This window comes from Gymnodraco acuticeps, unplaced genomic scaffold, assembly GCF_902827175.1.
Source record: "Gymnodraco acuticeps unplaced genomic scaffold, fGymAcu1.1, whole genome shotgun sequence".
Classification (NCBI taxonomy): Eukaryota; Metazoa; Chordata; class Actinopteri; order Perciformes; family Bathydraconidae; genus Gymnodraco; species Gymnodraco acuticeps.
The window spans coordinates 1,136,316-1,162,014 of record NW_022990990.1 but is presented as its reverse complement, the minus strand read 5'-3'; the positions used below and the strand labels follow the sequence as shown (position 1 = coordinate 1,162,014).

The window sequence follows — 25,699 nt, the reverse complement described above, 5'->3', positions numbered from 1 at the left end:
AGCCTACAAAACACAACGAATGGCCTGTCAGCTGAAATGAGCCATGAAATGGTCGTGCACCCAAATGGACCAAATGGTTAAGTTGGGTGGAGTGACAGCAGTTTCACACTTAACGCCACGCCACACTGATGAATTCACATTTTATAAAAAACAAGGGGATAAAAAAAAAAGAGGCGGAAAAAACTGCTGGGCTGGCAGAAAAGTAGATAACACCATTTCTGAAAGGACATCCCAACTCTCCCACAATTGTCCTCCCACAGACAACACATGCTCCATCCTCTTGGTTCAACTGGTGTCCAAGGTGCAGCCTTTGGGGAATTCAACTTACAACAATACAAGTGTAACAGGGGACACTCATCAGAGTTCATTGGAAAAACAACAAGAACCAAACAGCACCTGACTGAATGCAGACCTCTCACACCTGTTCGGGGAGCAGGTAAACTTGAAACCTGATGTACTTATATGATTCTGTTTTCTTCAAGGTTGTGTCTTCCTGGTCGAATGTACTTATTGTAAGTCGCTTTGGATAAAAGCGTCAGCTAAATGCAATGTAATGTAATGTAATGTAATGTATCTTTCTTCAGTAATACATCTGTTTAAGAGAGGAGGAGCACAGGCTTGGGCAGTGCCGTTTTCAAATGTTTTTTATCTGAATTATCTTCATCTTTTGATGTGCTGCACCTTGCTAGCATCTGTTCCAGTACTTGCAGTTTAAATGTAAAAGGGGTGAAGGAACCTTGGAAATTAAAAAAGTGTTTGAAAGTGTTTATGGGCACGTTGTTACATGCCGTTTTTCTTTAATTTGGTCTAGTTTATGAATTACAATGCTTAATGTCCGGACATAGATAGATTGATAGACACAATTGTAATCAATCAATTTGCTAAACTATGGCTCAAGTGTATACATAACACATATCTTGGAAAGTAAATTTCACAGCCAAACCAGTTATTTTCCGCATTATAATTATCCATAAACACAGTTACTTTCTCAGCTTTATAGGCAGAAAGCCATGTGAACTTTTCCAAATGTTTCAAAGTCATGTGGATTTAAGTAGAGCCTTCAAATGAAACCGATCCTGCAAAACATAGCTGGCTCGGACACAAAGCCCCTTGCAGGAAATCAGCATTATCATATTCCTCTGCATGTGTTACTTCTCAGTCTACCAGGCAGATTGTAGTCAAGATGTATTCATAGTAATATATATTTATTTAAGATGAGATACATAAAGCCCATAATGACAATTTTCAATGATTGGGATGTTCAAAAATGATTATGGATATCTCTAAATAACTACACATGCTGTGATTAAAAGATAAAGAAATAGAGAATGGCATGCAAGGAAGTGAGGTGTAATGTCCTACACAGCCAAGATATTTAGTACAGTAAAGTTTCCATTCATCTTAATAGGAATGTGTCATCAAAGTACAGTTTCTCTTAATGTGCGGAGGGCAATCACCGTTCATAGACGCACCTTGGCAAACAGAGGAGGAGCTCTGATGGGATTGCATGGCTGATCATGGATAAGTGTTGCCCCTATCCTCACACAACTCAACTGTGATTATCTACATTCAAGCCTTTACCGGCGTCATCCCTTGGAATCAGCACGATCTCATGTGAGCGTGTTTAAAGGTCACCCATCCTTACGCTGGCTAGTTTCTACATAAACAATTTGCCAGGTCAGTGTGCAGTGAAATCCCCAAGATTATGCCTGACCTCCCTCTTATTAAACCATCACCTTACATGTCTGAAGACAATGTTTTGTACTGAAGCAGTCTTTCATCTTAACGCTTTAGCAGTATGGATTCCCTCTCTTTCAATGTAAACTAAGGTATTCATCAAAACAATTTACAGCATTTACAACAGCCAAATATGTATGATGCCCCACTTGTTACGAAAAAAGAAGGTTTGACTCAATTGAACCCCATGACAATTCAAAATGCTGTTGCATTCAAATGATATTCAGTATAAAAAGATCCATCTTTTTGACACAAGTGAGGTCCATTTAAACATTTACACCAAATCTGACCCAAAATGTATCAAAGTAAGGCCTCATCCTTCCAGGTGAATGATGGTGATCATGTGCTTAGGGTCTTGGTCTAATTGGCATCTCGCTGGCATTCGGAGACAATCCTCTCTGCACCACAATTATAATGAGCTCTATTTGTTGACTTTGTGTACATTCTAAAATCTCTGTTGACTGCAAACAAGGTCAGACTTTACAATTTGCATAGATTTGCAGATGAATGAATCCTGAATCCGATCGCACTTTGGACCCTGGACAAAAGATTGACAAAGGACACCAAGGGCCAATAAAAAGAGGACGGGTTGTGAAGCCAACAAACAAAGTACACTTAGGCTTGTATTAGCCTGTTTGTAAGTGGGCCAGGTCTTGGTTTAGCACATTATATACTAACATGGGATTATGACCTGTGATCCTGAGAGAATCTCATTGGCCAAGGGAAGCTTTGGTGTCATCATGAGTCACAGGTTGAATGAAAAACGTGTGGTACAAATACAGAGAGGAGAGAGGTACAGCCTCGTCTTTTTGGACTACGCCCAATTACTTGCTGAGGAACAGCAACACAGGCAAAACGGACTTTACCAAGTTCAAGGTAAGATGGGTTTCTGGAAAGCAATGAACAATGAAACATCTGGTTGACATTGTTAGTAGTTTAGTAGAAGTTTGTCTTTCGACAACTGATTGGATTTTACCTTTGTGGAAGCATGGATCAGGCTTTTATTATTTGCGCCACATTTCGTATCCCAAAGCTGTGTCAAGAAGCTTTGACTGCTGTACAGTGAAAGAACAAATCTTTAAAAGCAGGTGTGCCGACTTTGACTTTGAAGTGCGTCCATCCTTGGAAAAGTGTGGAATACCCCGAAATGAGTTCCAGACAAACGTTGAGTGCATCAAGAATTTAAACAAGCACCAGATGACAGCTGAGATGAATCAAGAACATGCTTATAGATGGTTGGAACGAAGATGATAGCTGACTTCAGATTATGTTCATTTCACCACTCTTTTTTGTTTTTACTAGGGCTGTCAGTCGTTTAAAATATTTAATCGCGATTAATCGCATGATTGTCCATAGTTAATCGCGATTAATCGCAAATTAATCGCACATTTTTGATCTGTTCTAAATGTACCTTAGAGGAATATTTTTCAAGTTTTTAATACTCTTATCAACATATGAGTGGACAAATATGCTTTATGCTAATGTTTATTATCATTTGAACAATGACAAATATTCTCATGAATATTAAACACAACAACCTCTGAACATTACAAATATTCGCCTCAATTCAACCTGGAACCTCTCTCATACAATAATACAATACAAATGGGTGTGTGTGTGTGTGTGTGTGTGTGTGTGTGTGTGTGTGTGTGTGTGTGTGTGTGTGTGTGTGTGTGTGTGTGTGTGTGTGTGTGTGTGTGTGTGTGTGTGTGTGTGTGTGTGTGTGTGTGTGTGTGTGTGTGTGTGTGTGTGTGTGTGTGATGGATCGTTGGAGCTATGTGCAACTCAAGGCATATGCTCGAACGGGAGCTGCCTGGACGCTGCAATCATGTTGCGCACTATCCGTGCTGAGTGTGCTGACTTCTCGTACAATGTCCCACTGTCTGGCTGCCTGCATAAAGTCAAGTGCTCGGCGCAGTTGTGGCGAAATGTCGCTCCTCTGTTTTCATTTAAACAGCTCCATATCCGTAAGCGCAGCTAGCTAGCACCAGATGCTAACAACAATGCACGTAAGGTCTCTCTCTCACTCGCTCGGGCCACACATACACACACCCTCCCGGTCCTCCCAATAGCCAGTCGGTGCCTGCCGGTGAGCGTGGAAGTGTGGTCTGCCACAAGCGGGCGGCAGGAGCGGGGCTGTCAGCACAGTGGCGTTTTCTCCTGGAGGCCAAGGGAAGCCAGGCTTCCCCTGTTTTTTCGGATTGTAGTTATAATTTAAATAAATAAAAACACTTTTTTTTGTTTCGATAATTCTCCTTTGCTGTGTGTTGCTGCCGGCCCGTCTCTCCCCCATTCTCATTGAGTATTTTACAAAGAGTGAAACAAACAGCGCCCCTCTAGATGTTATGGTGAAACAGTAGATTGCACTCACTGTTGCGAGAGGAGGCCAGCCGAATCTGGCTTCCCTTGGTGGAAAAAAATTGAGGGATTGACCAATCAGATGAGGCTCACGTGATGCCCCTGCCAACCTGTGATTGGTTAGGGCCATGCCAAGGGAAGCCAGAGGCGGCTGGCTTCCCTTGCCTCACAATCCAATCAAATCGCATCAACTTAGTGTTGCAGTGACGCTCCTAAAATCCGGAAGTAAGCTGCTCTCGGTTTCCCTCGACAAAAAAGCAATGGGAGTTCTCCATAGGATTTTGGAAAATAGCTCGAAATAAGGTCAGTGGATAACGAACCTGTTAGATAAATGCAAGTTTTGTTCAGTCGGATAATATCCACATGTCTACCCTACTTTTATAATTTTCGAATGATAAATCTAATCGATAGAAGATAGATAGCGCCACTGCATCACTCTCACCGCCGTTAGAAAGAAGCAAGCAACTGAAGCAAGTGCAATTATGGAGGGTGGAGATTTGGAGTATTTCATCAAAAGTAATTGTACTAAACTTCCGTTACAGCAGCAATAACAAATACAATCTGATGACAGGCCGATGCCCAAACTGGAGCAGCGAGGAAAAAAGGAGCGAATCGGACGTAAAACGTTAAAGGTCTCCTGATTTAGTTTGTGAATGAATGAATGTTATTAGAGTTTGGGCTGGAGAGTGCGTGCGGACCTGTCGGTTAGATAACAGGTGTTTGCAAGTCCTGCATCTGATAAAAATGTGTATAAAATGATACCGGGTGCTGTAATCACTCATCTGGTTACGTTATTACATTACATACCACCACACCCCCGACCCAAAAGAAAGGACGTATTATTGGCTTCCCCTAATTTTTTTCCCACACCACGCTACTGGTCAGCATCAGCTTGTAGATGGTATTTTAAACTCGATGCGCTCTGAAACTAAGGGGCGGCCGAGGAAAAAAAATACACATGCGTTAATCGCGTTAAATTAGTAGCGTTATTTTTTTTGCGTTAACGCGTCATTAATGCGTTAACTTGACAGCCCTAGTTTTTACCCTTCTCTGTTACATAGCATTGATTGTATTGCACTCTTAGAACTGTTTGTACCCCTGTTTATAGTTGTAGCATCAATAGCATTGTTGTATCAGCTGTACAAAACAAAGCAAGTGGACTTCCAGATCCATTGTAAACTTAGCTATACATGTTGCGATGAACGTCTATTGAATATTGTGCATCTTACAACTGACATGTAAAACCTGAGCTTCAAGATTGTCCTAATGTAATTAAAGTTGACCTGGCTCTGCATCCTGTCTCTTATCTCAGTTTGTCATTGGTAGGCAAGGAAATGATCTAAAAAAAAACGTGTTACCTCGCTCTGTTGGCACCTGCCATTGGAATTTAACTATAATGACATTAGTGGTAGAGCATGTGAAATGTTGCTAATTTGGGCCAGAGTTTAACTAATTTTGGATATGTGCTAGCCGTATGATTAACAGCATTTAAAGTGACTGTTTTTCATATTTCTAGAGTGAGAAAGGCTAATCTAGGATCACGAAACATGTTCTCAAATGCAAACAAGTACGGGTCATCAGTTACAATGGGGTTATGATTTCTTAGGATCTTATCTATTATAATGTATTTGTGCTGTATTTGTTCTTAAATGTTGTTTGCTTTTATTCTGTAAAGCACTTTGAATCGCCACGTGCTGAAAAGTGCTATATAAATAAAATTGCCTTGCCTTGCCTTATCTGATCCTCTGTACCTTGGATGTCTAGCGCATTCAGATGTCTATTTGCCTATAATATTTTCTCTCTTTTCCTCATAGATTTGGAGGAAAAATGGCACTTCTCCTGGGCCTTCTCTGCACCTTGTGCCTGGTTGGGCAAGTTCTTGGCCAGGACATAACTCATGAGGAATATTTGGCCCAGATTCAAGCCTGCCCTCGGGAGTGTAGCTGTCCCCCCAACTTCCCTCGTGCTGTCTACTGTGACAATAAGGGCTTGAAGAGTATTCCCAAAATTCCTCCACACACATGGTATCTTTACCTGCAGAACAATTTAATCGAAGTGCTGTCAGCAGATGCCCTTCGTAACGCCACACAGCTGCGCTGGCTGAACCTGAACCGCAACAAAATCACTAGTGAAGGAGTGGAAGAAGGTGTCCTAAGTACAAAGCCTAACCTGGCGCACCTCTACATGGATGACAACCTCTTGTCCTCTGTGCCATCTGCCCTTCCAGCCAGCCTGGAGTCTCTACGTCTGTCCCGCAATCGCATCTCCAAGATCCCTCCTGGTGTCTTCATTGGTCTGGATAAACTTAACCTCTTGGACCTCCAGGCGAACAAGCTGATGGATGATGCTGTGACCGAGGTGAGCCTGAAAGGCCTAAACAACTTGGTGCAGATCAACCTGGCCAAGAACCAGCTGAATAGCATGCCTATTGGCTTACCTCCCACCACTACCCAGCTTTTCCTTGATGACAACAACATTGAGAAGATCCCCGCTGGCTACTTCAAAGGTTTACCAAAAGTGGCCTTTCTGAGGCTCAACTACAACAAGCTTGGCAGCAGTGGAGTTCCCAGAGATGTGTTTAATGTGTCCAGCATTTTGGATTTGCAGCTTTCCCACAACCAGCTGACTGAGGTTCCCCTCATTCCCGCTGGCCTTGAACACCTTCACCTCGACCACAACAATATAAAAAGTAAGTCTGACATTAACCAAAAGCACATACTGCTACTTGTTTTGATGCATGTATTGTGTAGATTCATAGTGGGTTCGTTCTATGTGTTCATTAAATAGGATTGTGCATCAGAGAAGTATCCTGAAATGCTTTTGTAAGTCATTTATTGCCTTTGTTTTTACAGGTGTAAGTGGCGCAAACATCTGTCCTGTCGCCGTTGAGGCTATGGAAGACTCCTCCAACGAAAGTGTTCCTCGCCTGCGCTACCTCAGACTGGACGGCAATGACATTAAGCCACCAATTCCCAGAGATGTCATTCTGTGCTTCCGTCTCCTGACGTCCATTGTCATCTAAGATCCAAAAAAAATCAGCATGTTCTAGAAAATTCAAATGTTCTCAAAAAATGATGATTATCTGTGAATATGGCATGAGTAATATTTGCACCTATGAAAGTTTCTTCAGTTCCAGATACCATTTACATTTTTCAGAAAAATTCTAACTAAAAAGAAAGTACAACATTTACAAGGAACAAAAGATTTAAACACGCTTGGCACTTTGTTGACCACTACTTGTGCCTTATGTTGGTGTAACATCTTTACATACAATTCAGAATTACAATCTGATTGTAATGTAGCATGACAGTGATTAAGATGGATAGGAGAACAACATGTGTTTCATTTCATTTCAATCTTTATTTCGAACAGATTAAAAAAATAACAAATAAAAAATAACAAATGTGAAAAACAGAATACCGTATTGTTAAAATACAGTATTTATCCACATTCATGAGAATATTTATATATTCAACAAAAAAAAGTCTTCATATTAATAATAATAATAAAAAATCATATGTGTCCGAAAGGGAGTAGGAGGAAGCAAATGCTTATTAATTCCCGCCCCTTACTTGATCAATGATTGTCCTTTAAATCATTATGCAAGTTATTCTGGTATGTTAATAGCAAGTTGAGGACACATTATTGTATTATTCTTTTTTATAATATTTCAGGAAAACCTTAGCTTTATTGTAGACTTGAAGCCAAATTAATGTATTTTGTTTCAGGTTTGTTGTTTTACTTCGGACAATGCTCTATTTTGCAGATATGCATATTTACCATAGATAATAATTAGATTTCATATTTTAAGAAAATATGTAGAAACCTGTGAATATTCATGGCCAAAATCCATAATGTTTTTTAAACAAAAGCAATACATGTTTATGTTTTTTAATGTCAAAACGTATTTTTTAATGTTGGTAATTATTTGTCTGAATGAACCGAGCAAGAGATTGTATTTTATTGTCTTAATTTGAATAAAAATCTGAAAAAAAACATGAGAAAATGACCTTGTCTAATTTGTCATTTTATGTACAACTCCCGTGTTTAAATTACCTTAAAATCAACCTTAAATATAAGAAAAATAATACATTTGATATATCCACACCGGTTGATCCAAAAATTAACTCTCAAATATAATCCATGTTTCTGTTGGCATAACAATTTGATCTCAAAGTTAATTACCAAGCTTCTACATAGGGGATTAACTCTACAGACTTCTCATGTCTTTAACAATGCACTCTGTATGGATATTTTATTCAATGCTTGGCAGAAGAAAACTCCATGAATATGAATCCCAGCCTATATGGCAGGTGCAGAAGGATTTCTGGCTTTCTCGCTACGTCCTTTTCCCCTCACTCATCAAAAGGTCTAGAGTTACCATGGGAGGGAAAGAGAGGAGTGGGCAGGTTGAGACAAAAATCATTGCCAAATAAAGCTGACAGTGCAAATCTGGGCAGTACTGTGTGTTTCTTTTTTGTTTTGTTTTATCAATGCCCACTGAAGACAGTCTATTTAGCATGTCCTTGAACACACCCACATTGGTGCAGAACTGGAAAATAAGTACTTCCCGAAGGGATCTTCCTCCCTCACCCCGAAGAAGTTCATTCTCTGTCATGTCATGATATAGTATCCCACGACTGAACTAAATTGGTAAGCCACAATCTTAAGCAAGCGATGGGGCAAAGAGAAAAGCAGCTTCAACGGAGAGGGAGGGCAGAGGCCTTTCTCCAAGAGGGGACTTCCTCTCAGCACCATGCTAACAGGGGCTCCTCACAGAGCTCCCATTGTGTGCTAGGGCCCGTGGATCCCCCCCATACATGAAAGCAACACATGCCAGAGTTTCACTTCAGGAAAAGGCGGACAAATATTTCAGTCTGGTTGAGCTCTTAAAAAAATAAAGGATACGCTTGTAAGGGATACAAAGTTGTTTTGCCATTGGGGGGCCTTTGCTCTCTTTTTCTTTCTGTGTCTGGTGTCTGTATATATAAGTGTGTGTGTGTGTGTGTGTGTGTGTGTGTGTGTGTGTGTGTGTGTGTGTGTGTGTGTGTGTGTGTGTGTGTGTGTGTGTGTGTGTGTGTGTGTGTGTGTGTGTGTGTGTGTGTGTGTGTGTGTGTGTGTGTGTGGTGTGTGTGTGTGTGTGTGTGTGTGTGTGTGTGTGTGTGTGTGTGTGTGTGTGTGTGTGTGTGTGTGTGTGTGTGTGTGTGTGTGTGTGTGCGTAGTGTTTAAGGGGGTCGTGCATGTGGGTGTACGGTATGGGGTGGGTGCACTCTGACTGACCAAAAGCAATCTGCTCTGGTCCAATCGGTCTCAGTGCCTACCTTCACACATAAGCAGCAGGGCACTCAGGTCTGCCTGGCGCACAGACTTACACCTACACACACACACTCGTCACATTAACACACACACACGTTTCACACACTTCACGCACACACCCTCCCCTCGTCAGGGCACCCTGCTCGACCTCTCACCATTGGCCAAATCCCGGAGCCCTCAGCATCTCCATCACGGCTGAAGGGACCATTCGGGAAAGCAGGAGACAGAGGTAAGCGTTCTTGGTGTATCTTCATGCTGGCTCAATGGATCTTTGGTGCAGGGGATTAGGCAGGCAAGAGAGGGTCTACTTGCCCCTCCAAAAACACAGCTATTCACGATTTGCAGTGGAGCTTCTTGGCTAATTGGTTGTTGGTGCAGCAGCTTTATTTTTTCACTCATGGGATTCGCTTTGGTGACTTAAATGTGAAACTTTGTTGTCCTTTGGCAATAGCAGTGGTTGAAATATGTTCGATGGTAAAAATAAAATGTAAGTTTCAGTAGATGTGATTCGGGTGTGCGTTCCCGACAGGTGTCTTTTTTTTACAACAAAAGTAATACTGAACTATTTTGCAGTTTTGACAGCTGCAGCATTGTTTTGACATAATATCTGATCATGCATGAATTTTGATTCAAGAGATTCTACAAACTTTTCCCTCAATTTCTGTTTTTAAAAAATGGTATATATATATTTAATTAGCTCCCACTAATTCCAGAAATTGTGCTGATAATCTTATTTGTCGTTCATATTTTTAAAAATTATGATTTATTTATTTGTGTCACTTTATCACAGTTTTTAAGTTCTTTTAGGCCTTTTTGGAATACAAATAAACGTGTTGGCAGTTTGTTGTTCAACCTATAGCAACAGGATGTGTGTGAAATGTGTTTAAAGGTAAAAAAGCTAGAATGAGTGGATATCAGGAATGCCAAACACGAAGCCAAGCATAACACGGAGGTAGTCCGGAGGCTATACCGATACACACACATACACAGTTTGCACACACAGCACACTGTGATGGCCTGTATAAGCACACCTCTGTCTCCAGTATAGTCCCTCTTTCAGTGTAGCCATGCTGGATTTCATAGCCTCATGACAGAAAGTCTATTTCAGTAAGGATGCTGACCAGTAAGCACACCTTTTCTCAATAGGGTGCACTCAGTTCATGTTGGTCATTTCCAAGAGATAATGACAGGAGTGTGTGCAACATTAGTCAATCCATCTGATATCAACAAAGATTGATTCATGACTTAAATAACCTGATGCTGGTCAGTTTTTTATAATCTGTCCTCATCCCAAAAATAGCAGCAGAGGTTTCTCAATATTCTCTCTCTGAAAGATAGGTGTGTTAAGACAGAGTGTGCATCTGTGCAAGGATGTGTCTTTTAAAGTGTGCGTGTGAATGTGTGTGCGTTGTAGCACCCTCACTCCTGAATGAAGCTTTTCCTTGCAGCCGTAACTCACTGCCATCCTGTCCACAAACCTCATTGGAATTTGGAGTTTGAGTGCTGAGACAAGCAGCCACCGGGCCTCATAAAGGCCCTCTGTAAAGGGTGAGGGGTCGAGTTAGCATAGAAACCTCTCTCTCTCTCTCTCTCTCTCTCCCTTGCTCTCCCTTGCTCTCTCCCACTCGTGAATCTTTTTCTCACTCTCTCCATCTAACCCTGAGGGCCAACACCTTGTCCACATCTCTTCTCTTCTTCCCTCGCTCTCCGTTTCTCTACCCCGGCCTAGAGGACTCTCTTTAAACTTTTTTTCTTGGATTTGAAGTCATCTATCCCAGGCTTGCAGTCGTGTAGCTACACCTGCTATCAGTGTGCTATCAAGTTCCTCTACTGACAGATGATTGAATTCCTACGCACCATGTTTGTGGTGCCATCTCATTAGGCATTAATTAACTTGTGCTAATCGTGTAAGCACGTTCCACTAGGGATCTTTGAACTCAACGAACCTCACTAAACTTGGTAGATCTGTGCTGCTGAGGAAATTAACAAGATTAGGAACAGCAGCTATCTGGTTCAGGGCCGTGCAGTAGATCTGCACCCAGTGAAAATCATACATGCTAATTTGAGATGCTAGTTGAAAGACCTTCTTGTCTGCACAGTGCACACCTCAATAATTTTGTTGAATCTGCCAAAACCTTTATGGGGTTATTAGTAAAAAAAAGACTTAACTGTGTTTTATTGGAAACAAAGAAACCCAACATCTTTTTCTTTTAAATACATTTAACGCCATCACCAAAAGATCCTACACTGAAATTATATTTCCTGAAGACTCATTAATGGTCCCATGGTTTCTTATCAGATCAACTCTGACTTTTAACCTTTGACACGTCACAGGCGAGCACTGATTTGAGCCAAGATGGCTGCTCCCTGGAACAGTGAGCCTCTGGCTACAGTGAAGCAAGAGGCCCTCATATTTCAATCCCTCCAGCTGTCTTCACCTCAGTAATGAAATCACTGACCTTAGTGTTGTGAATCAATGTCAAGCAGCATAGGCTGGTTGTACATCCAATATCATGAAGACATGCCTTGTTGAAGCGCTTCTAACGGGGGCGGAACAATGTTTTAATACTTTATTCAATTATTACAGACTATAGTTTTGTACTGTACAAGTAATGTTTATATATCTTGAATTTCTGCATGTTTGTTCCTTTTTTACTAAAGCATTAAGACACATAACACAAATACATTGAAGACATTTTTCAACTGTACATCTATAAATGGACGTTCCCTGTTTGACTTGAAGTATTTCTGTCTGTGTCAAGGTGGACGACAGTATGAGGATGCTTGTGCGGCTCGTTTGGGGACTCTTCGTCCTCAAAGCGGTGGTGGCTAGCCCCAGAATTTCCCGACAAGCGGACTTGGACACATACGATAGTGCCAACTACGATGTGGATCTAGACAATTCAAATTTGGAGAACCAAGATAACTATGACTATGAAGAAGAGCTGACAATTGATGATCCTCAGGTAAGAAACTGTATCGATTGAAAAACAATGTATAGGCGAAATATTCAAATACCATGGCCATCCATTGTACAAAGGCAACCATTGTGCTTTCAACGTTCACATTATCTAATATTCATATTCCTCCACTGATTTAGAAATCGGCATACACATTAGTCTACGGTTTGTTTTTGGTCACCCGGCAGTTCAAGTAATGAGATGCGTTTTGGCTTTAGCCATGCTAATTGGGATTGACAACAGATGTATGCAAAACAATTTATTCATTATAAAGTTACTGGTGAGTCTGTTTTATGGTGTTCAATCCATGATGCATAGCTGAAGGACACTAGTTAACCCTCTAACCATAACCCTAACCCTAGTTGTTCTCGTCACCAATGCAAAGTTGAATAATCACTGGAAAACTTGTGAAGACAGACTAAAAATATAATTGTTTCACAACAACATGATATGTTGCAGGCTCCTCTAACTCCCATCCTTTAAGGATTCCATCTAATTACACAACTCTGTAATATTGGCAATAATTTGGTTGATTTTGAACTGAGTATAGTGCACAAAGCTGGACAGCATTTTGTCCATTTTCCAAATGGCAACAGCTGTTGCCATTTGGAAAATGGACAAAATGCTGTCCAGCTTTGTGCACTATTATGGCCAAAATATTTCACTTTTATACCTTGGCCAGCCACCATTTAAGTTATATGCAACAGAGTATCCACAGGCTGAATTATTTTGCATCTGGAGTAGTTTTCATACCTGGAAGGAAACCGTATTTATGCCCCATGGATATATTGGCTACAAAATGTAAGAAACATTTTGATTTGTTTGTATGTTTGTTCTTTCTTGTTGGTCTGCATTTACAAGAAACACAGGAAACACAGATGGATTATTTTGCATGTGCTTGAACTCAAGGACTCCTGTGCTCTCTGGGACTTACTTTTCTCATTTTGGTTCAAGCTCCGTAAAGCACAACAGCTTTTTAAAAGATGAGTGCAGAAGAGAGGCAGAAGGTTTGATGGATTCCACAAGTGCCCTTTAAATCAGTTCAAGTTGAGTTTGATGTGGCAATGCTGCAGGGCATGCTGGGAATGCAAGCTTTAGCCACATTTCATGTTGCCGTTTATACCTCTTTGTAACACGGAAATTAGTCCAAGGCAATGTCAAGATGTTGGATTTTCAACAGGCTTTCTCTTAGCCAGGGATTTAACTTGATGTGGATAGCACTCACACCAGTGCTGTTATCTCAGACCAATCCTACAAGCCAATGCAGATTTAGCAAATATGACAAGATCTTGAAAAGCAAACAACATAAAGCAGTGAATTAATTTAATCCACTGTTGCAAAATATAAAAACGTTTGCCTTATTTTCAAAATGATAAAAATATGTTGAGTTTTACAGCTGCGTGCCACACATGGGAGTGTTCAGTGTGGAAAAGTTATAATGTGCTGGGAAATGGTTCTGATAATGTCCCTTTGTTTAACAAGCCTGCAGTGACACAGCACATTGCCACAATAATTCAGGGTCTTTGGGCGCAGGAAAGGGGAAAACAATACCATTAGAGCTATAACAATCTTCCCCACGTTGTTGTCCCCATTGAAATAACAAAGTTTGGACTCATAATTGCAGCCTTGCGTGTTGAGAAAAAGCGTGTTGCAAGGACATTTTGTTTTGTTTCAGCTTAAGATATACTGGTTGCTTAAAAAGAGCGAGGATTAACCAGATTTTATTCACACACACACATCAGATGTCAGGGGAGAAGTGAAGCAGTGATGAGCTCCATGCCTCTGGAATGCTGACTCTTTACTTTCCACATCCAGTTCTCTGGTGGTATTTCTCGTCTTTCTCCTCAGAGCTTGTCTCTTTTCAGAAAGGTTAAGGCTCATCTACAGTGTTAGCCAAGCAAATCGTCTTCAGTCAGCTGCATACAATGGTCTCTGCAAATGCTTTTATCACCAGTTTTATACTAATTTAGATGTCTTATATAGTGTCACACATATTTAGTCATTTTGAACTAGACTTTAACACCTCAGGTATTAAACTTTACATTAATGTCTGAAGCTGAGGTTTGTGCTGCTGTTGTTTTGGATTGCAAAGTACTGTATAGTAAGAAGCCGCCTAAAGTTCTTCATTTGCTCCACTTGGAAAATAACTACATAAATACAATGTTACAACATTATCCATAATTAACAGTGCTTTAATGTAGTGTTCTTTTTAGATTTTGTTTATTTATATTGAGAAATCATTCTTAATTGTTTCCAGGATTTGTCTCCTCGAGAGATATATGAGAGGATTGATACCCCTCTCACATCTGTGTAAATATGAAGCTACATTCCGTTAGCTTAGCCTAGCATAATGACTGGAAAGAGGAGGTAAATAGCCAGCTGTTCTATGGTAAAAAATGTATCAAAACTTGACTCATTCTCACAATATTAAGTATTTGTTTAATCCGTACTAAAGTGTAAAAACAACGTTACATTTTTAACAGCCTGGATTTTGTCTGTCATCAATCTTCTACTAGCCAATAAAGAGAGTAAGCATATTTCCTGTGCATATATTACGTTGGCATTGGCTTTGGGCTGGAGAAGTTAATAAATATGGTTGAAAATGTGCCTTTCATTTTCTCAAGACTTCATAAGCATAATTAGACGTTGTACATGCTGTGCAATATCAGGGTGAAGAACCATGAGATGGTTGATCATTTCACATCACATTTTTCTGTGATGATCCATACTGAAGCAATCCGTTCGGTCATTGTGTTTTTTGATAAGGAAACAGCTGGTGTAGTGTGAGGATTTTATGGAAACTTCACTTTTCGTGCTAAATGCACCTACTGATTGGTACGCTATATAGTAGGCCTACAGCAGTGACATTTGGCGTCAGTTTGATGCTCACATTCAACGTCTTTCCCTGTGCATTCTGTAGGCTATTCCCATACTGTTTCCAGAGGGGTTTTTCAATATGTTTGGTTGCCAGCGTCTTCTTTCCCCTCGGGTGTAGATGTTTGCTTTGGGGAAAGGGGGGAATGAAGGGGAGAGCTGCAGCGAGCAAACTGTGTGCAAGACTTTTCAAAGGCCTACCTTGTTGTATCCCAAACTGTGTCTCTGCCAAGCTTTAAAATATGACTGGACATCTTTTCATTGCAGCATTTAAAGTCTTTGCATGCATTTACCAAGTTATATTTGTTACAACCAAGCACTTGAAGGTTGTACTTTGTAAGGGAGTATTTACTGTATGTCTTGATATACATTTATTTTGATACCTCTTACCTACATCTGATTACCGCGGTTGAAAGCAGCTGAGAGAACTAAAATATGGATTTGTGCAGCTACCATGTGTGTCTTGGTTCCACAAGGACCATTCCCTTTTTGGAGGGTTGAGTCTGCCTTGTTGGGCTGAGAGTGTCAGGTATTACCTGTGGCGGTGTGTGGGGGTTCAGCGCCCTCGTCTGGAGAGGGATAGAACTGCAGGTTATATCTGAACGACTGAATGCAATTATAATACCAGATGGATAAACCCGAAGCTTTTAATGAAGAAACCACAAAGCACGGTGATTCATCAAGCTTGGTTGGTTAGGCAGAGGTGTCTTTTCATTTATTGCCCAATATAAAACATAAATGCTGCAAAGCCTTTGTTTATAAAGCAATTAGATATTTTGAGGAAGAAAACATTAACATGACGGCAGGTTGTATAGTCCTTAAATGTATCTAAAAGCACCTTAAACTAAATATAACCAGTTACTGTAAAATGAAGCATTTTGGGTCACATAATGTGCTGATAAAAACATTTCTAAAAAGATCCAAAAAAAATGTTTTGTGTATGTCCTCATTGACAAAGTGATTCCTATGCATTCCTCCATTCACAGTTCTTAACCATGTGAGAATTAACAAGAGCTCCAAACTCAATACAAAGAAAGTTTCTTTGTTGTGGCATTCATGGCAAGAAGACAACATGTCTTTCAATGATTTGTATACCTGTTGTTATGGAAAATACTACTAATGTACAATAATATATTAAGTATGTGTGTGCTATGAGTGCTAATGGTCAATGGCAAGTAAAAAGGTCCTTCACTTTTATCCCGTTGGTACACAGCAGGTGTTTTTTTTACTACACAAATGTTTTTTCATGGAGGTTGTATCTGAGTGGTCATTACTTTCTAGACTCTGGATAAATCTGCGCACTTGGCTGCCATCTTGTGGTAAAGATGCTAATGATCTCATGGTTCTTTGTGTTGGTCCTTGATAACATTGATGTGGCCAATTGGACTGTGTCACATAAGATCCAAGATTATTATTTCTGAAGGCTTCTCATGTTGTTTGATTTCCTTTTTTCCTTCTGAGTGTTATGAATCAATTGTCTGCCTGCTATGATTCAGTTTCCCAATACTAAGTAATAGTAAACAGTTAGTAACTCTATGCAGTGCATAAAGTCTATTAAATAAGGGGGAGACTGTTTTCATCTCTTGAAATCACTTTTAATGGATTACATTTATAATTGATCATACAGCAGAGGCTATCACCTTTATGTCATTGGCTACCAATGTTCAGTGTATTTCTAGTGTATTTCATTTCTTAATTAAGATAGCATTTTATACTTGACCAAACATTGAAATGTCTAGGTTAGATCTGTTCTGTAGGCACAACATACAACATGCAACATACTGAAACCCAGTATATTGTGTGCAATAATAAGAGGATAATATTTGCTTCTTTAAAGAATATTTACCAGAATCAGCTAACATGGAACAAGCACACAGCCATGTGCTTCGTTGACTAGTTTTGGGGTTATTATTTGATGTACAGAAAAATAAAAACAGTTAATATCACCCATACATTTTTTACTCAAAGCTGCTGTCTTTCCCTCAGATAGAGATTGGAACACTCGCACCTGACTACAACTACCCTGTAACCGAGGCTTCAGAAGAACAAGTAGAAGAAGAGGAGGAGGAGGAGGAAGAGTTGCCCCTGACACGCCAGCTCGTTCCTCAGGGTTCAGGGGGCTCTGGGGTTCTCATGGGCCCAAACACACAGAAAGGTCTGAAAAAGCACACACTCGTAAACATAGAGTTCAGTGGGTGACAGAGAGGGCCTTGCTCCGGTCTATATGAAGTTGTAAAAGGACAGCAGCCAAAGCTCCTAACAACGATACTCTAATCTATTCTCTAAACTCTTCTTCAACAATCATCTTTTCCATGTGCATGTCTTCCATTTAACTAGCTGTTATGGTTAAATGTGTCCTTTTCAATGACTTTGTCCATTTGTTACCAACCACTTAACCTAATCATCACTGTTAGCTCCATGCCTGATTAATGTTCTGTTTCACCTGTCTGTTTATTAATACCTAATCTTGTCTCTAACAAGAGGTGGAGCTGCGTCTGACGCCCATTGACATCCTTCATGTGTCCGGGGATTTTGGAGGCTCGTTAGGGTCCGGGGCCTCGGGAGCTTCTGGGGCTTCTGGGTCTGGAGGCTCAGGAGACCTTCTGGTCTCTGGTGGCTCAGGGGGTTCCGGTGATATTGTCTTTATCTCCGGAGCCTCTGAGGAGCTCCACAGCTCTGGGGGGTCAGGGGAATTCTTGGCATCAGGGGATATCTTGATATCTGGGGATCTCTCGGGCTCCGGGGATCTCTCAGGCTCCGGGGATCTCTCGGGCTCCGGGGATCTCTCAGGCTCTGGGGATATTTCTGGAGCCTCTGGAGATCTTGGCTCTGGGATTTCTATTGAATTCCCCCTGGGCTCTGGGGCCTCTGGAGACCAGTCTGGTTCTGGGTTCTCCGGAGATCTCCTGATTTCAGGGGCCTCAGGAGGCTCTGGGGTTTCTGGGGACGGTGAGTCCGGTTCCTCAGGGATAACATTGATATCTGGAGGTTAGTATGCCTGCCAGAAAGGCTTTTGGCAACTCTATTTCTTGATGTGTCTAAAATCACCTGTCATACTGATTGTCTTGAATTCCATTTAACTTCCTTTTTAAATGTAGTTAAATGTTGATTTGTTTGCCTGAAATCTTACTTTATTGTTTCTCTTTGTACGTTTTCATAATCATGGTGCTCCTAGCCTCATGTGTAATCAAAAATGTGGGTGTGATTGATTAATGGGTTGATTGATTGTCATCTGATCCCTCCACCTTCCTAATCTCATGTCTCCTAACCCCAACCCTTGGCTCTAACAAGAGGAGGAGCTGCCTCTCATTCCCGAGACTATCCCTAGCGAGGCATCAGGTGCTTCAGGGGAGTTCTCGGGAGCTTCAGGAACCTCAGGGGCCTCTGGGGATCTGGGGATCTCTGGATCCTCTGGGGCTTCTGGTGCTTCTGGCTCTGGAGACACAGTGGTCCCTGAGGTAACTCTGGTTCCTGATATTGATAAAGGTCAGTATCTAATCTAGACATATGTTTAAGGCAAGGTTAAAACTAAAGTCCATACCTGACACTCAAATCGGTATTTCAAAAAGTCAATACTTACCATGAACAAGGTGCCAATGCCATTGCTGAGGCAATGAATCTTCTTATGAACTGGCTTTGCTTTTTGAGACCAGCAGCTACAAAGGTACCCTGTGGAGTTTCTGACCAACAGTAGTGCTATAGAGAATGTGTTTTACGAGTATACCTAAGGAAGAACATGCATGCGGTACATATTTCTGAAGCTTGTTTCACACTATTGTTCTGAATAGTGGCGATAAAGAGGAAGCATTATGTTGCTTCAGGAAATTCAGTGAAGAAGAAGACTGCTAGCCATTTAACATGTATGTAAACCTCCAGTCCGCCTTGGTGGCAATGGGAGAAAAGAAATCCCCCTAGAACGCTTTTTGCAAATGTTTTATGAAAACGGTCACTATCATTTATTTGTCAAACCTGAAGAATACACTACATGTGTTTTGTATGATTACCAGAAACTCCACAGTGCACCTTCCAAAAGAGTTTTTTAGAAATATAAATGCTTAGAACGGTATATTCAAACTTAAGCAATGATTTTATTTATGTACTTTTTTTAACATAATTGTTTATACCAAGTCCAATGTTGTTATCTAGCCTTGTAGACATTGGGACAACTTACAACCTAGAGATGAAATCGCATTTGGACTCGCTTTCTCGAGCATTTTGTGCCCATCACCTCTCATATCATTAACTCCGACAAAACGTTTTCATTTAACTTCCATTCGTCAGTTAAATGCCATAACCGCTTGGTTCACACTGCAAATAAACTGTGTGTAACTTACCACCGTGGCAACCAGTGGGCTACTGATTGCCAGTCATGTCCATGCTGATCTAACCTGTTTCTTTAACACCTAATCTTGTCTCTAACAAGAGGAGGGGCTGCTTCCGACCACACCAGAAACCCCTCAGGAGGGTACTGGTGGTGTAGAAGGGTCAGTGAGCTCGGGTGAACCTGACGAGCCTGATGAGCCTGAGATTGACAGGAAAGGTCAGTATTTAGATACACAGAGAAGAATGATAACAAAAAAATGTCCGTTCACTTTGGAACTTGTCAACACCATGATATCCTGAATCCTCATTTGATTGACTTGCCCTTTGGATTACTGTCCTCTGATTATACCTCTTACTTTTTCTTATTGTATTACCTCCCTCTTCTTTGATCCTTCTCATTAATGTGCTCCAGGTATGCCCACTTGCCTGCTGTGCACGTGCCTCGGTGGTTCGGTCTACTGCGATGACTTGAAGCTGGATAGTGTTCCACCTCTTCCTAAAGACACCACTCACTTCTACGCCCGCTACAACAGAATCACCAAGATCAACAAGTCTGACTTCGCCTCCATGAGTACGTTTGAAAGAAAATGTAGAAATGCAAGACAAGAGATTTTCAGAACCTAGTATTAAGATGATGTTTTTTCACATCCTTTCAGACAAGCTGAAGAAAATCGACCTAACCGCCAACGAGATAACGTCCATCGATGAGAGAGCATTTTTGGGTCTTCCCGAGCTGGAGGAGGTGTTGATTCGAGAAAATCATATCTCTCAGCTGCCTGCTCTCCCAGAGACCATGAGCTTGATCGATGCCAGCCAAAATAACATTGGCACCAAGGGTATTCACAAAGAGGCGTTCAAAGTACGTACAACTCCATCCCCAGTCAATAAAGGCCAATGTGTCAGTAGTTATAAGGTTGTTTATATGTTAACGCTTCTATATTCGCACTTCCAAGTTTATTATTATGTCTTGAGGTGCTAGTCTTGGTTTAAAAAAAACAAATGTAATTACAAACATATTCATATACAAATGTTTGTCATATCTAGGTTTAATAATAACATTGGCGTATACAACATCGTTTGATTTGATTGATTCTCCAACATCTTTATACGTTATATAATTTGAGAGTATTTGATATTTTGGTGTTCTTTACAAGACATAATTGTTATCAGAGGTGGGAGAAGTATCCAGATCATGTACTTACGTCAAAGTAGAGTAGAGTGTAGGAATACTCTGTTACATGTAAAATCCTTGCATTGAAAATGTTACTCAGTAAAAGTACTCATTCTGCAGATTGCCCCATTTTAGAATAATATATGATATGTTTTTATTATAATTATTGATGCATTAAAGTGTTGGTAAAGTTGAAGCTAGTTTTAACCTCTGAATTGAAGTGGAAGTACAAAGTAGCAGAAAATATAAATACTCAAGTAAAGTGCTAGTATCTCAAAATTGTACATTGCTTGAGTAAATGGTTGTTTATTTTTGCACCACTGATTTTTGTATAATTTATCTTTCTATCCAGGATATGACCGGCCTGTTGTACCTGTACCTCACAGACAACAACATTGATTACATCCCTGTGCCTCTACCAGACAGCCTGCGATCTCTACACTTACAGGTACATCTGCTTTGGCCCCATGGATCCTCAATTCCCATCAATGGCCAACACTAAAATGCTTCTGTTTTTTTACATGTTTGAATTTGATATGAAAATAAGGGAAATGAGAAAGCAATCTGGAATAATAAATCAACAGGCTATCTTCACCCACAAAGGTGTTTTCACTTTGGTCTGATTGCACCTCTTCTCTTGTCAAAGTGGGTGGAGCTATAATGAAATGACATGATGTCACTAAACTTCACAAACCAATAAGAATGGGTTTTGCCCTAACAGGTGCAACACAATCAAGCTGGTCAGAGGGATGTCAAGAACTCACACACAAGGTCTCATTCGGCAGATTGACAACACCTGTGTGGGGGGGGGGGGTCATGGGATAGCCTTTAAGAAGCTAACTCAAATGAAAGAAATCCTTCCATGCAGTTTCTCTGCACAAAAGCTGCAAACACTTCCTGAACAGCCCGAGAAACCAGACGTATTAATGCCCCCCTAACAAGCAAACACTGAACGTTTTTGACACTGGTATCCTACTGAATCCTTTCCAAAAAGCTTGTTTAATCTGTTCAGGTTCTGCTTTCAACAAACAAAACAAATTGACCCCGATAGAGGACACAGGCCAAAGTAGTCATTAACCATTCAAATAGATTTGTATATTAAAGTGTTGGTGGAGTTTCACCTCCTTGTACTTTTTACCTCAATCTTTTACAGAGTATGTAAAATTGTGTTGGAAAAAACTTCTCTGATTTAAAATGAATAAATATGAAAATATAAATATATATTACACATGACTTTCCTGAATGTACAAAGCTGTGAAGGTTGATGATCAAAGAACACATTTGATATCTAGCTGAATGACTGTATGATATACCAGAAGAAATAAGCAGAAATTATCCACATTAGAGGGAATGAAACTGCCTTTTTTGCACAATAACTATTGGAATCTATTATAATAATTGGGTCATTTGACTATTTTTCTTATTTTTCCAGAGTAACAAACTACTTTGTCTTAGGGAGAAAAAAAAAATCTTGCCTATATAAGGGGCTAAAAGTCATGGACTTATGTCAAACAGCAATATAAGGCGATAAACCCTGCTTTATTCTAATCTATAATGATTACATTTCTCCATGATAATATGATTTATCAAGAGTTACATACGCATTGAGACGTATCTCATTATGTATCTTCCTATCTTCTACACAGCGTAACAATATTCAGACGATGCACGAGGACACGTTCTGCAACCTGAAAGACTTCAACTACATCAGAAACGCACTGGAGGACATCCGTCTGGACGGCAACCCCATCAACCTCAGCAGGACCCCGCAGGCCTACATCTGCCTGCCCCGCATCCCCATCGGGGATCTCATCTAACCACAGACACAAACCTACACTGTTGCACACGGACTCACACAAATACAACCACATGCACACATCTTTGTACATATTGACACACCAAAGCCACACATGCTAACTATTTATCAATACTCAAAATTAAATTAATTGCAATTACAAACTCATACATGCTGCTGACATATATTATGGATTGGTAAACATTTGTGTGGAAATGTATGTTCCATAAACAACGAACAGATTCTGGTGATCAAGCACATACATACTGCTCTATCTTTCTGTTGTTTTAGACTTTTATAACGCAACGTAATGAATTTGTCACTCTCACATTCCCTCACAAAATGCATGTTCACACACATAAGAACTTTTTCATAAGCCAAACTGTTCCGCAACTTGATTTATAGAAAACAAGACAACATTTGGAGAAATCAGTTTATTAAAAACCCTCAAATGTCATGTACGTGTCTGTTTTAGTGTTTGTTCATGACTGGCAAAAAAATACAACCAGTAATATTTTTTAATGTTTTGTTTTGTAAAAAAATAATATTAATATAATATTAATGACAAATCTAACACTTTTGGAAATGTATACTAGCATAAACTTATTGAAGCTGGAGCTTAATGGAAGGTACATTGAGTATCTAATGCAATAAAAGACGCATTTAAACACAATCATTTGTTGTAAAGTCTGTACTGTAATATAAAAATATATATTCTGAAAAAAAGATTTTTTACATGAACTGCAATATTTGGTATAATTCATTTCAGAGTGATGTTTAAACCGTGCACAATAGTCAATACCAAAGACTCTAATGTCTAGAGTGGATCAAATAAAGAATATTGTTTGATTTGGGAGGGGGGGGGTTGTTGATTTTTATTGTGGATGGGGTTAAGAATAATGCTAATAGCTTGCTATTGTGTGCTCTGTATGGAATAACCACAAGTGAATAAAGTTGTTTTGAAGACCTCTCCAAACTAGGAGTGGCTCAAAGTTTTCATTGATGGTGAATGTACATTTTGATTTGTATGGACTTAACTAATTTAGAAAACTGCTCAAAAATACTTTCTCCATGGATGTGTTGTGCAGAGAAGCCTCATGAATCAAAAGTTTTCAATAAGTTTTTCAAACAAGTTGAGGAACTGCTCCTTCCTGTCTGTGACATCTGAGTGTTTCCGCTTGCGGCTGTCTTCTGTACCGTCCTCAGTCCTTTCTCCGGGTGCAGAACGTCTCTCCAGCCTGGCTTTCTCTCTCTCCAGAGCCAGCCGGTCCTGTCTCACAGCCTCCTTGTCCCTGTCCAACATCACCTTCTCCCTCTCCAAAAGGGCCTTTTCTCTCTCTATGATCGCCCTCTCTCTTTCCAGGGAGGCTCGCTCTCGGTCCAGAGCGGCGATCTCCCTGTCCAGCACCGCCCTCTCCCTCTGTAGCACCTGCTGCTCCCTCTCCATCACCCGTTTCTCGCTTTTCATCAAGTCCCTCTCATGCTCCATCTCTTGCATCATGCTTCCGTCCTCCGTGATCTCCTCATCCTCGTCTCCGTTCAGGGTGACCTCAATCTCAGGCTCTCCTGCGATGGAGGCCATAGAGGAGCTAGGTACCATGGGTATCTTCCTCCTCTTGCGTTTGGAGATTGAGGGGAAATGAGCGCTGCGGGGTAAGGCCTCGAGGAGGGGGGTGTCGCCATCCAGCCGACCCTCCATAGCGTCGTCCATCACGTTGAAGAAAGGCCAACCTTCAGGGTACACTTTCACTCCAGCTGGAGGGTTCTTTAGCCCCTGAAGAAGAAAAGTTAAAAATCAAAAACAACATTTGTAAAAGTGCTTGATAAATCTATGGGGTTCTTTGTTCCTGTACCTTGTATCTCTTCTTCAGGTTTTCCCATTTTTTGGATGCTTGAATATGGCTCATCTGGTAATGTAAGCGCATATGTTGTAGGATTGCCCTGAAAAAACAACACACAAAAACATTAGAGCTAACACAATGAGTTGATCTATTCAATATATATCGAATATTTATTGAGTCGATAAATCAATAAGTTGTACTATTATTTTTTTAAATATATAAATTCCCAAATGTCACTGGTTTTAGCTTTTTTAAATATGAATGTCAACAAAAACGTTGAACTTGATGTCCTACCTCCATGCCCACATGGACGTATTTCTCTTTCCAGAGAAGAGGTTATTATTCTTAACCCTCAGCTTCACAAAGTCTTCAATTTCCTTGACACTCACTGAGGGAGAGAGAGAGAGAAGAAAATTGTTAGAAATTACTTCATGAGGGCTTTTGTAAAATATAGATAAAAACTGAAACCCTCAACTCAAATCAAGCATAAAAACGTATTAAAAATCAGTTTTTTTAATGCAGTGTGCAGACTGCATTTCAGCTGATTATGAGCAGTGTCACCCTTAATTACAGAACGTGTACCGAATACTGGAGTCCATACCCTTTTTAATTCAATTAAAACATAACACCATCTCAAACTGTAAAAAGCAACTAATTTAAAATGAAGTTAGCAGACCATACCAATCTACTGTGTATTAATGTGTGGCCTCATGGTAGGTCTATGCTCACTTACACAAATAGTACATAACAAACACAACCTACATACCAGTGTGTAGGCCAGTTTAAATAGCCTGCGTGTATTAACCATATTCCTTGTTATTGTTGAATTAATTCTTACTTCCCGGGCACTTCAGCGTGGAGCCCACTTGCTAGGATGCTAGGTGCCCAAGCTAACTCTCATTATCTGTGAGTTAGTTTGAATAAAACATAACTTTTCCTGCTGCTTATACTTACTTTTATATGTGTACTCCACGGGGCACACTTTATTATAAGTGGTGCTCGTGTAATCGTGATCTTCGTTTTCCATGTTTCCCTCGTTTACGTTCTTCGTTTAGTACCCTTCGTAGGAAAAGACGGGAAGGTACTTCCGCCTTTAGAGGGACCTAATCTTCTTCTTCTTCTTCTTCTAATAGAGCGGGTATAGGGCCGTATCGGTTCACCATTGCCATCTAGCGGTGTGGAGGTTTAGCATACTGCTAAATAAAATAGTAATATTACATAGAATCCAGCTGTTTTTGCTCTCCCACGCAATATTTGTGAACCTATACAGTTTACAATAACACTTTGAACGTTACATTGACATTGCATATTGTTTAACTGCTTG

At 40.4% G+C, this 25,699-nt stretch overlaps 3 protein-coding genes across 4 annotated transcripts; 2 read left to right on the top strand and 1 right to left on the bottom strand.

Moving 5' to 3' along the window:
- Window positions 1–334: 334 nt before the first annotated feature.
- Window positions 335–7,117, top strand: kera (keratocan). Of its 2 annotated transcripts, none has more exons than XM_034235896.1 (3): window positions 335–436; window positions 5,910–6,784; window positions 6,948–7,117. In XM_034235896.1, the coding sequence occupies exons 1-3, from the start codon at window positions 405–407 to the stop codon at window positions 7,115–7,117; spliced, it is 1,077 nt and encodes a 358-aa protein (XP_034091787.1). In that variant the 5' UTR covers window positions 335–404. The 2 variants fall into 2 exon arrangements, with proteins under 2 accessions (XP_034091787.1, XP_034091788.1); XM_034235897.1 differs by lacking the exon at window positions 335–436 and adding an exon at window positions 2,552–2,613.
- A 2,305-nt stretch (window positions 7,118–9,422) lies between these two features.
- On the top strand, window positions 9,423–23,207 carry epyc (epiphycan). The gene is made up of 10 exons (XM_034235898.1): window positions 9,423–9,640; window positions 12,174–12,377; window positions 17,232–17,400; window positions 17,727–18,233; window positions 18,537–18,731; window positions 19,669–19,785; window positions 19,981–20,139; window positions 20,225–20,427; window positions 21,092–21,187; window positions 22,386–23,207. The coding sequence occupies exons 2-10, from the start codon at window positions 12,186–12,188 to the stop codon at window positions 22,554–22,556; spliced, it is 1,809 nt and encodes a 602-aa protein (XP_034091789.1). The 5' UTR covers window positions 9,423–9,640; window positions 12,174–12,185; the 3' UTR covers window positions 22,557–23,207.
- Window positions 22,954–25,492, bottom strand: si:dkeyp-38g8.5 (uncharacterized protein LOC568385 homolog). The gene is made up of 4 exons (XM_034235899.1): window positions 25,330–25,492; window positions 24,670–24,763; window positions 24,388–24,475; window positions 22,954–24,308 (listed from the first exon to the last, which is right to left on the bottom strand). The coding sequence occupies exons 1-4, from the start codon at window positions 25,400–25,402 to the stop codon at window positions 23,637–23,639; spliced, it is 927 nt and encodes a 308-aa protein (XP_034091790.1). The 5' UTR covers window positions 25,403–25,492; the 3' UTR covers window positions 22,954–23,636.
- Between the last annotated feature and the right edge of the window lie 207 nt (window positions 25,493–25,699).

What these genes read in the sequence shown, in the direction of transcription:
- si:dkeyp-38g8.5 (XM_034235899.1), bottom strand. Translation starts at nt 25,402, where the DNA reads ATGGAAAACGAAGATCACGATTACACGAGCACCACTTATAATAAAGTG. An exon ending in ACGTCCATGTGGGCATGGAG is followed by an intron (nt 24,476 to 24,669) that starts GTAGGACATCAA and finishes TTGTTTTTTCAG; the next exon opens with GGCAATCCTACAACATATGC. An exon ending in ACCTGAAGAAGAGATACAAG is followed by an intron (nt 24,309 to 24,387) that starts GTACAGGAACAA and finishes TTTCTTCTTCAG; the next exon opens with GGGCTAAAGAACCCTCCAGC.
- kera (XM_034235896.1), top strand. Translation starts at nt 405, where the DNA reads ATGCAGACCTCTCACACCTGTTCGGGGAGCAG. An exon ending in CACACCTGTTCGGGGAGCAG is followed by an intron (nt 437 to 5,909) that starts GTAAACTTGAAA and finishes TTTTCCTCATAG; the next exon opens with ATTTGGAGGAAAAATGGCAC. An exon ending in CGACCACAACAATATAAAAA is followed by an intron (nt 6,785 to 6,947) that starts GTAAGTCTGACA and finishes TTGTTTTTACAG; the next exon opens with GTGTAAGTGGCGCAAACATC.
- epyc (XM_034235898.1), top strand. Translation starts at nt 12,186, where the DNA reads ATGAGGATGCTTGTGCGGCTCGTTTGGGGACTCTTCGTCCTCAAAGCG. An exon ending in GCCTGAGATTGACAGGAAAG is followed by an intron (nt 19,786 to 19,980) that starts GTCAGTATTTAG and finishes AATGTGCTCCAG; the next exon opens with GTATGCCCACTTGCCTGCTG. An exon ending in TTCACAAAGAGGCGTTCAAA is followed by an intron (nt 20,428 to 21,091) that starts GTACGTACAACT and finishes CTTTCTATCCAG; the next exon opens with GATATGACCGGCCTGTTGTA.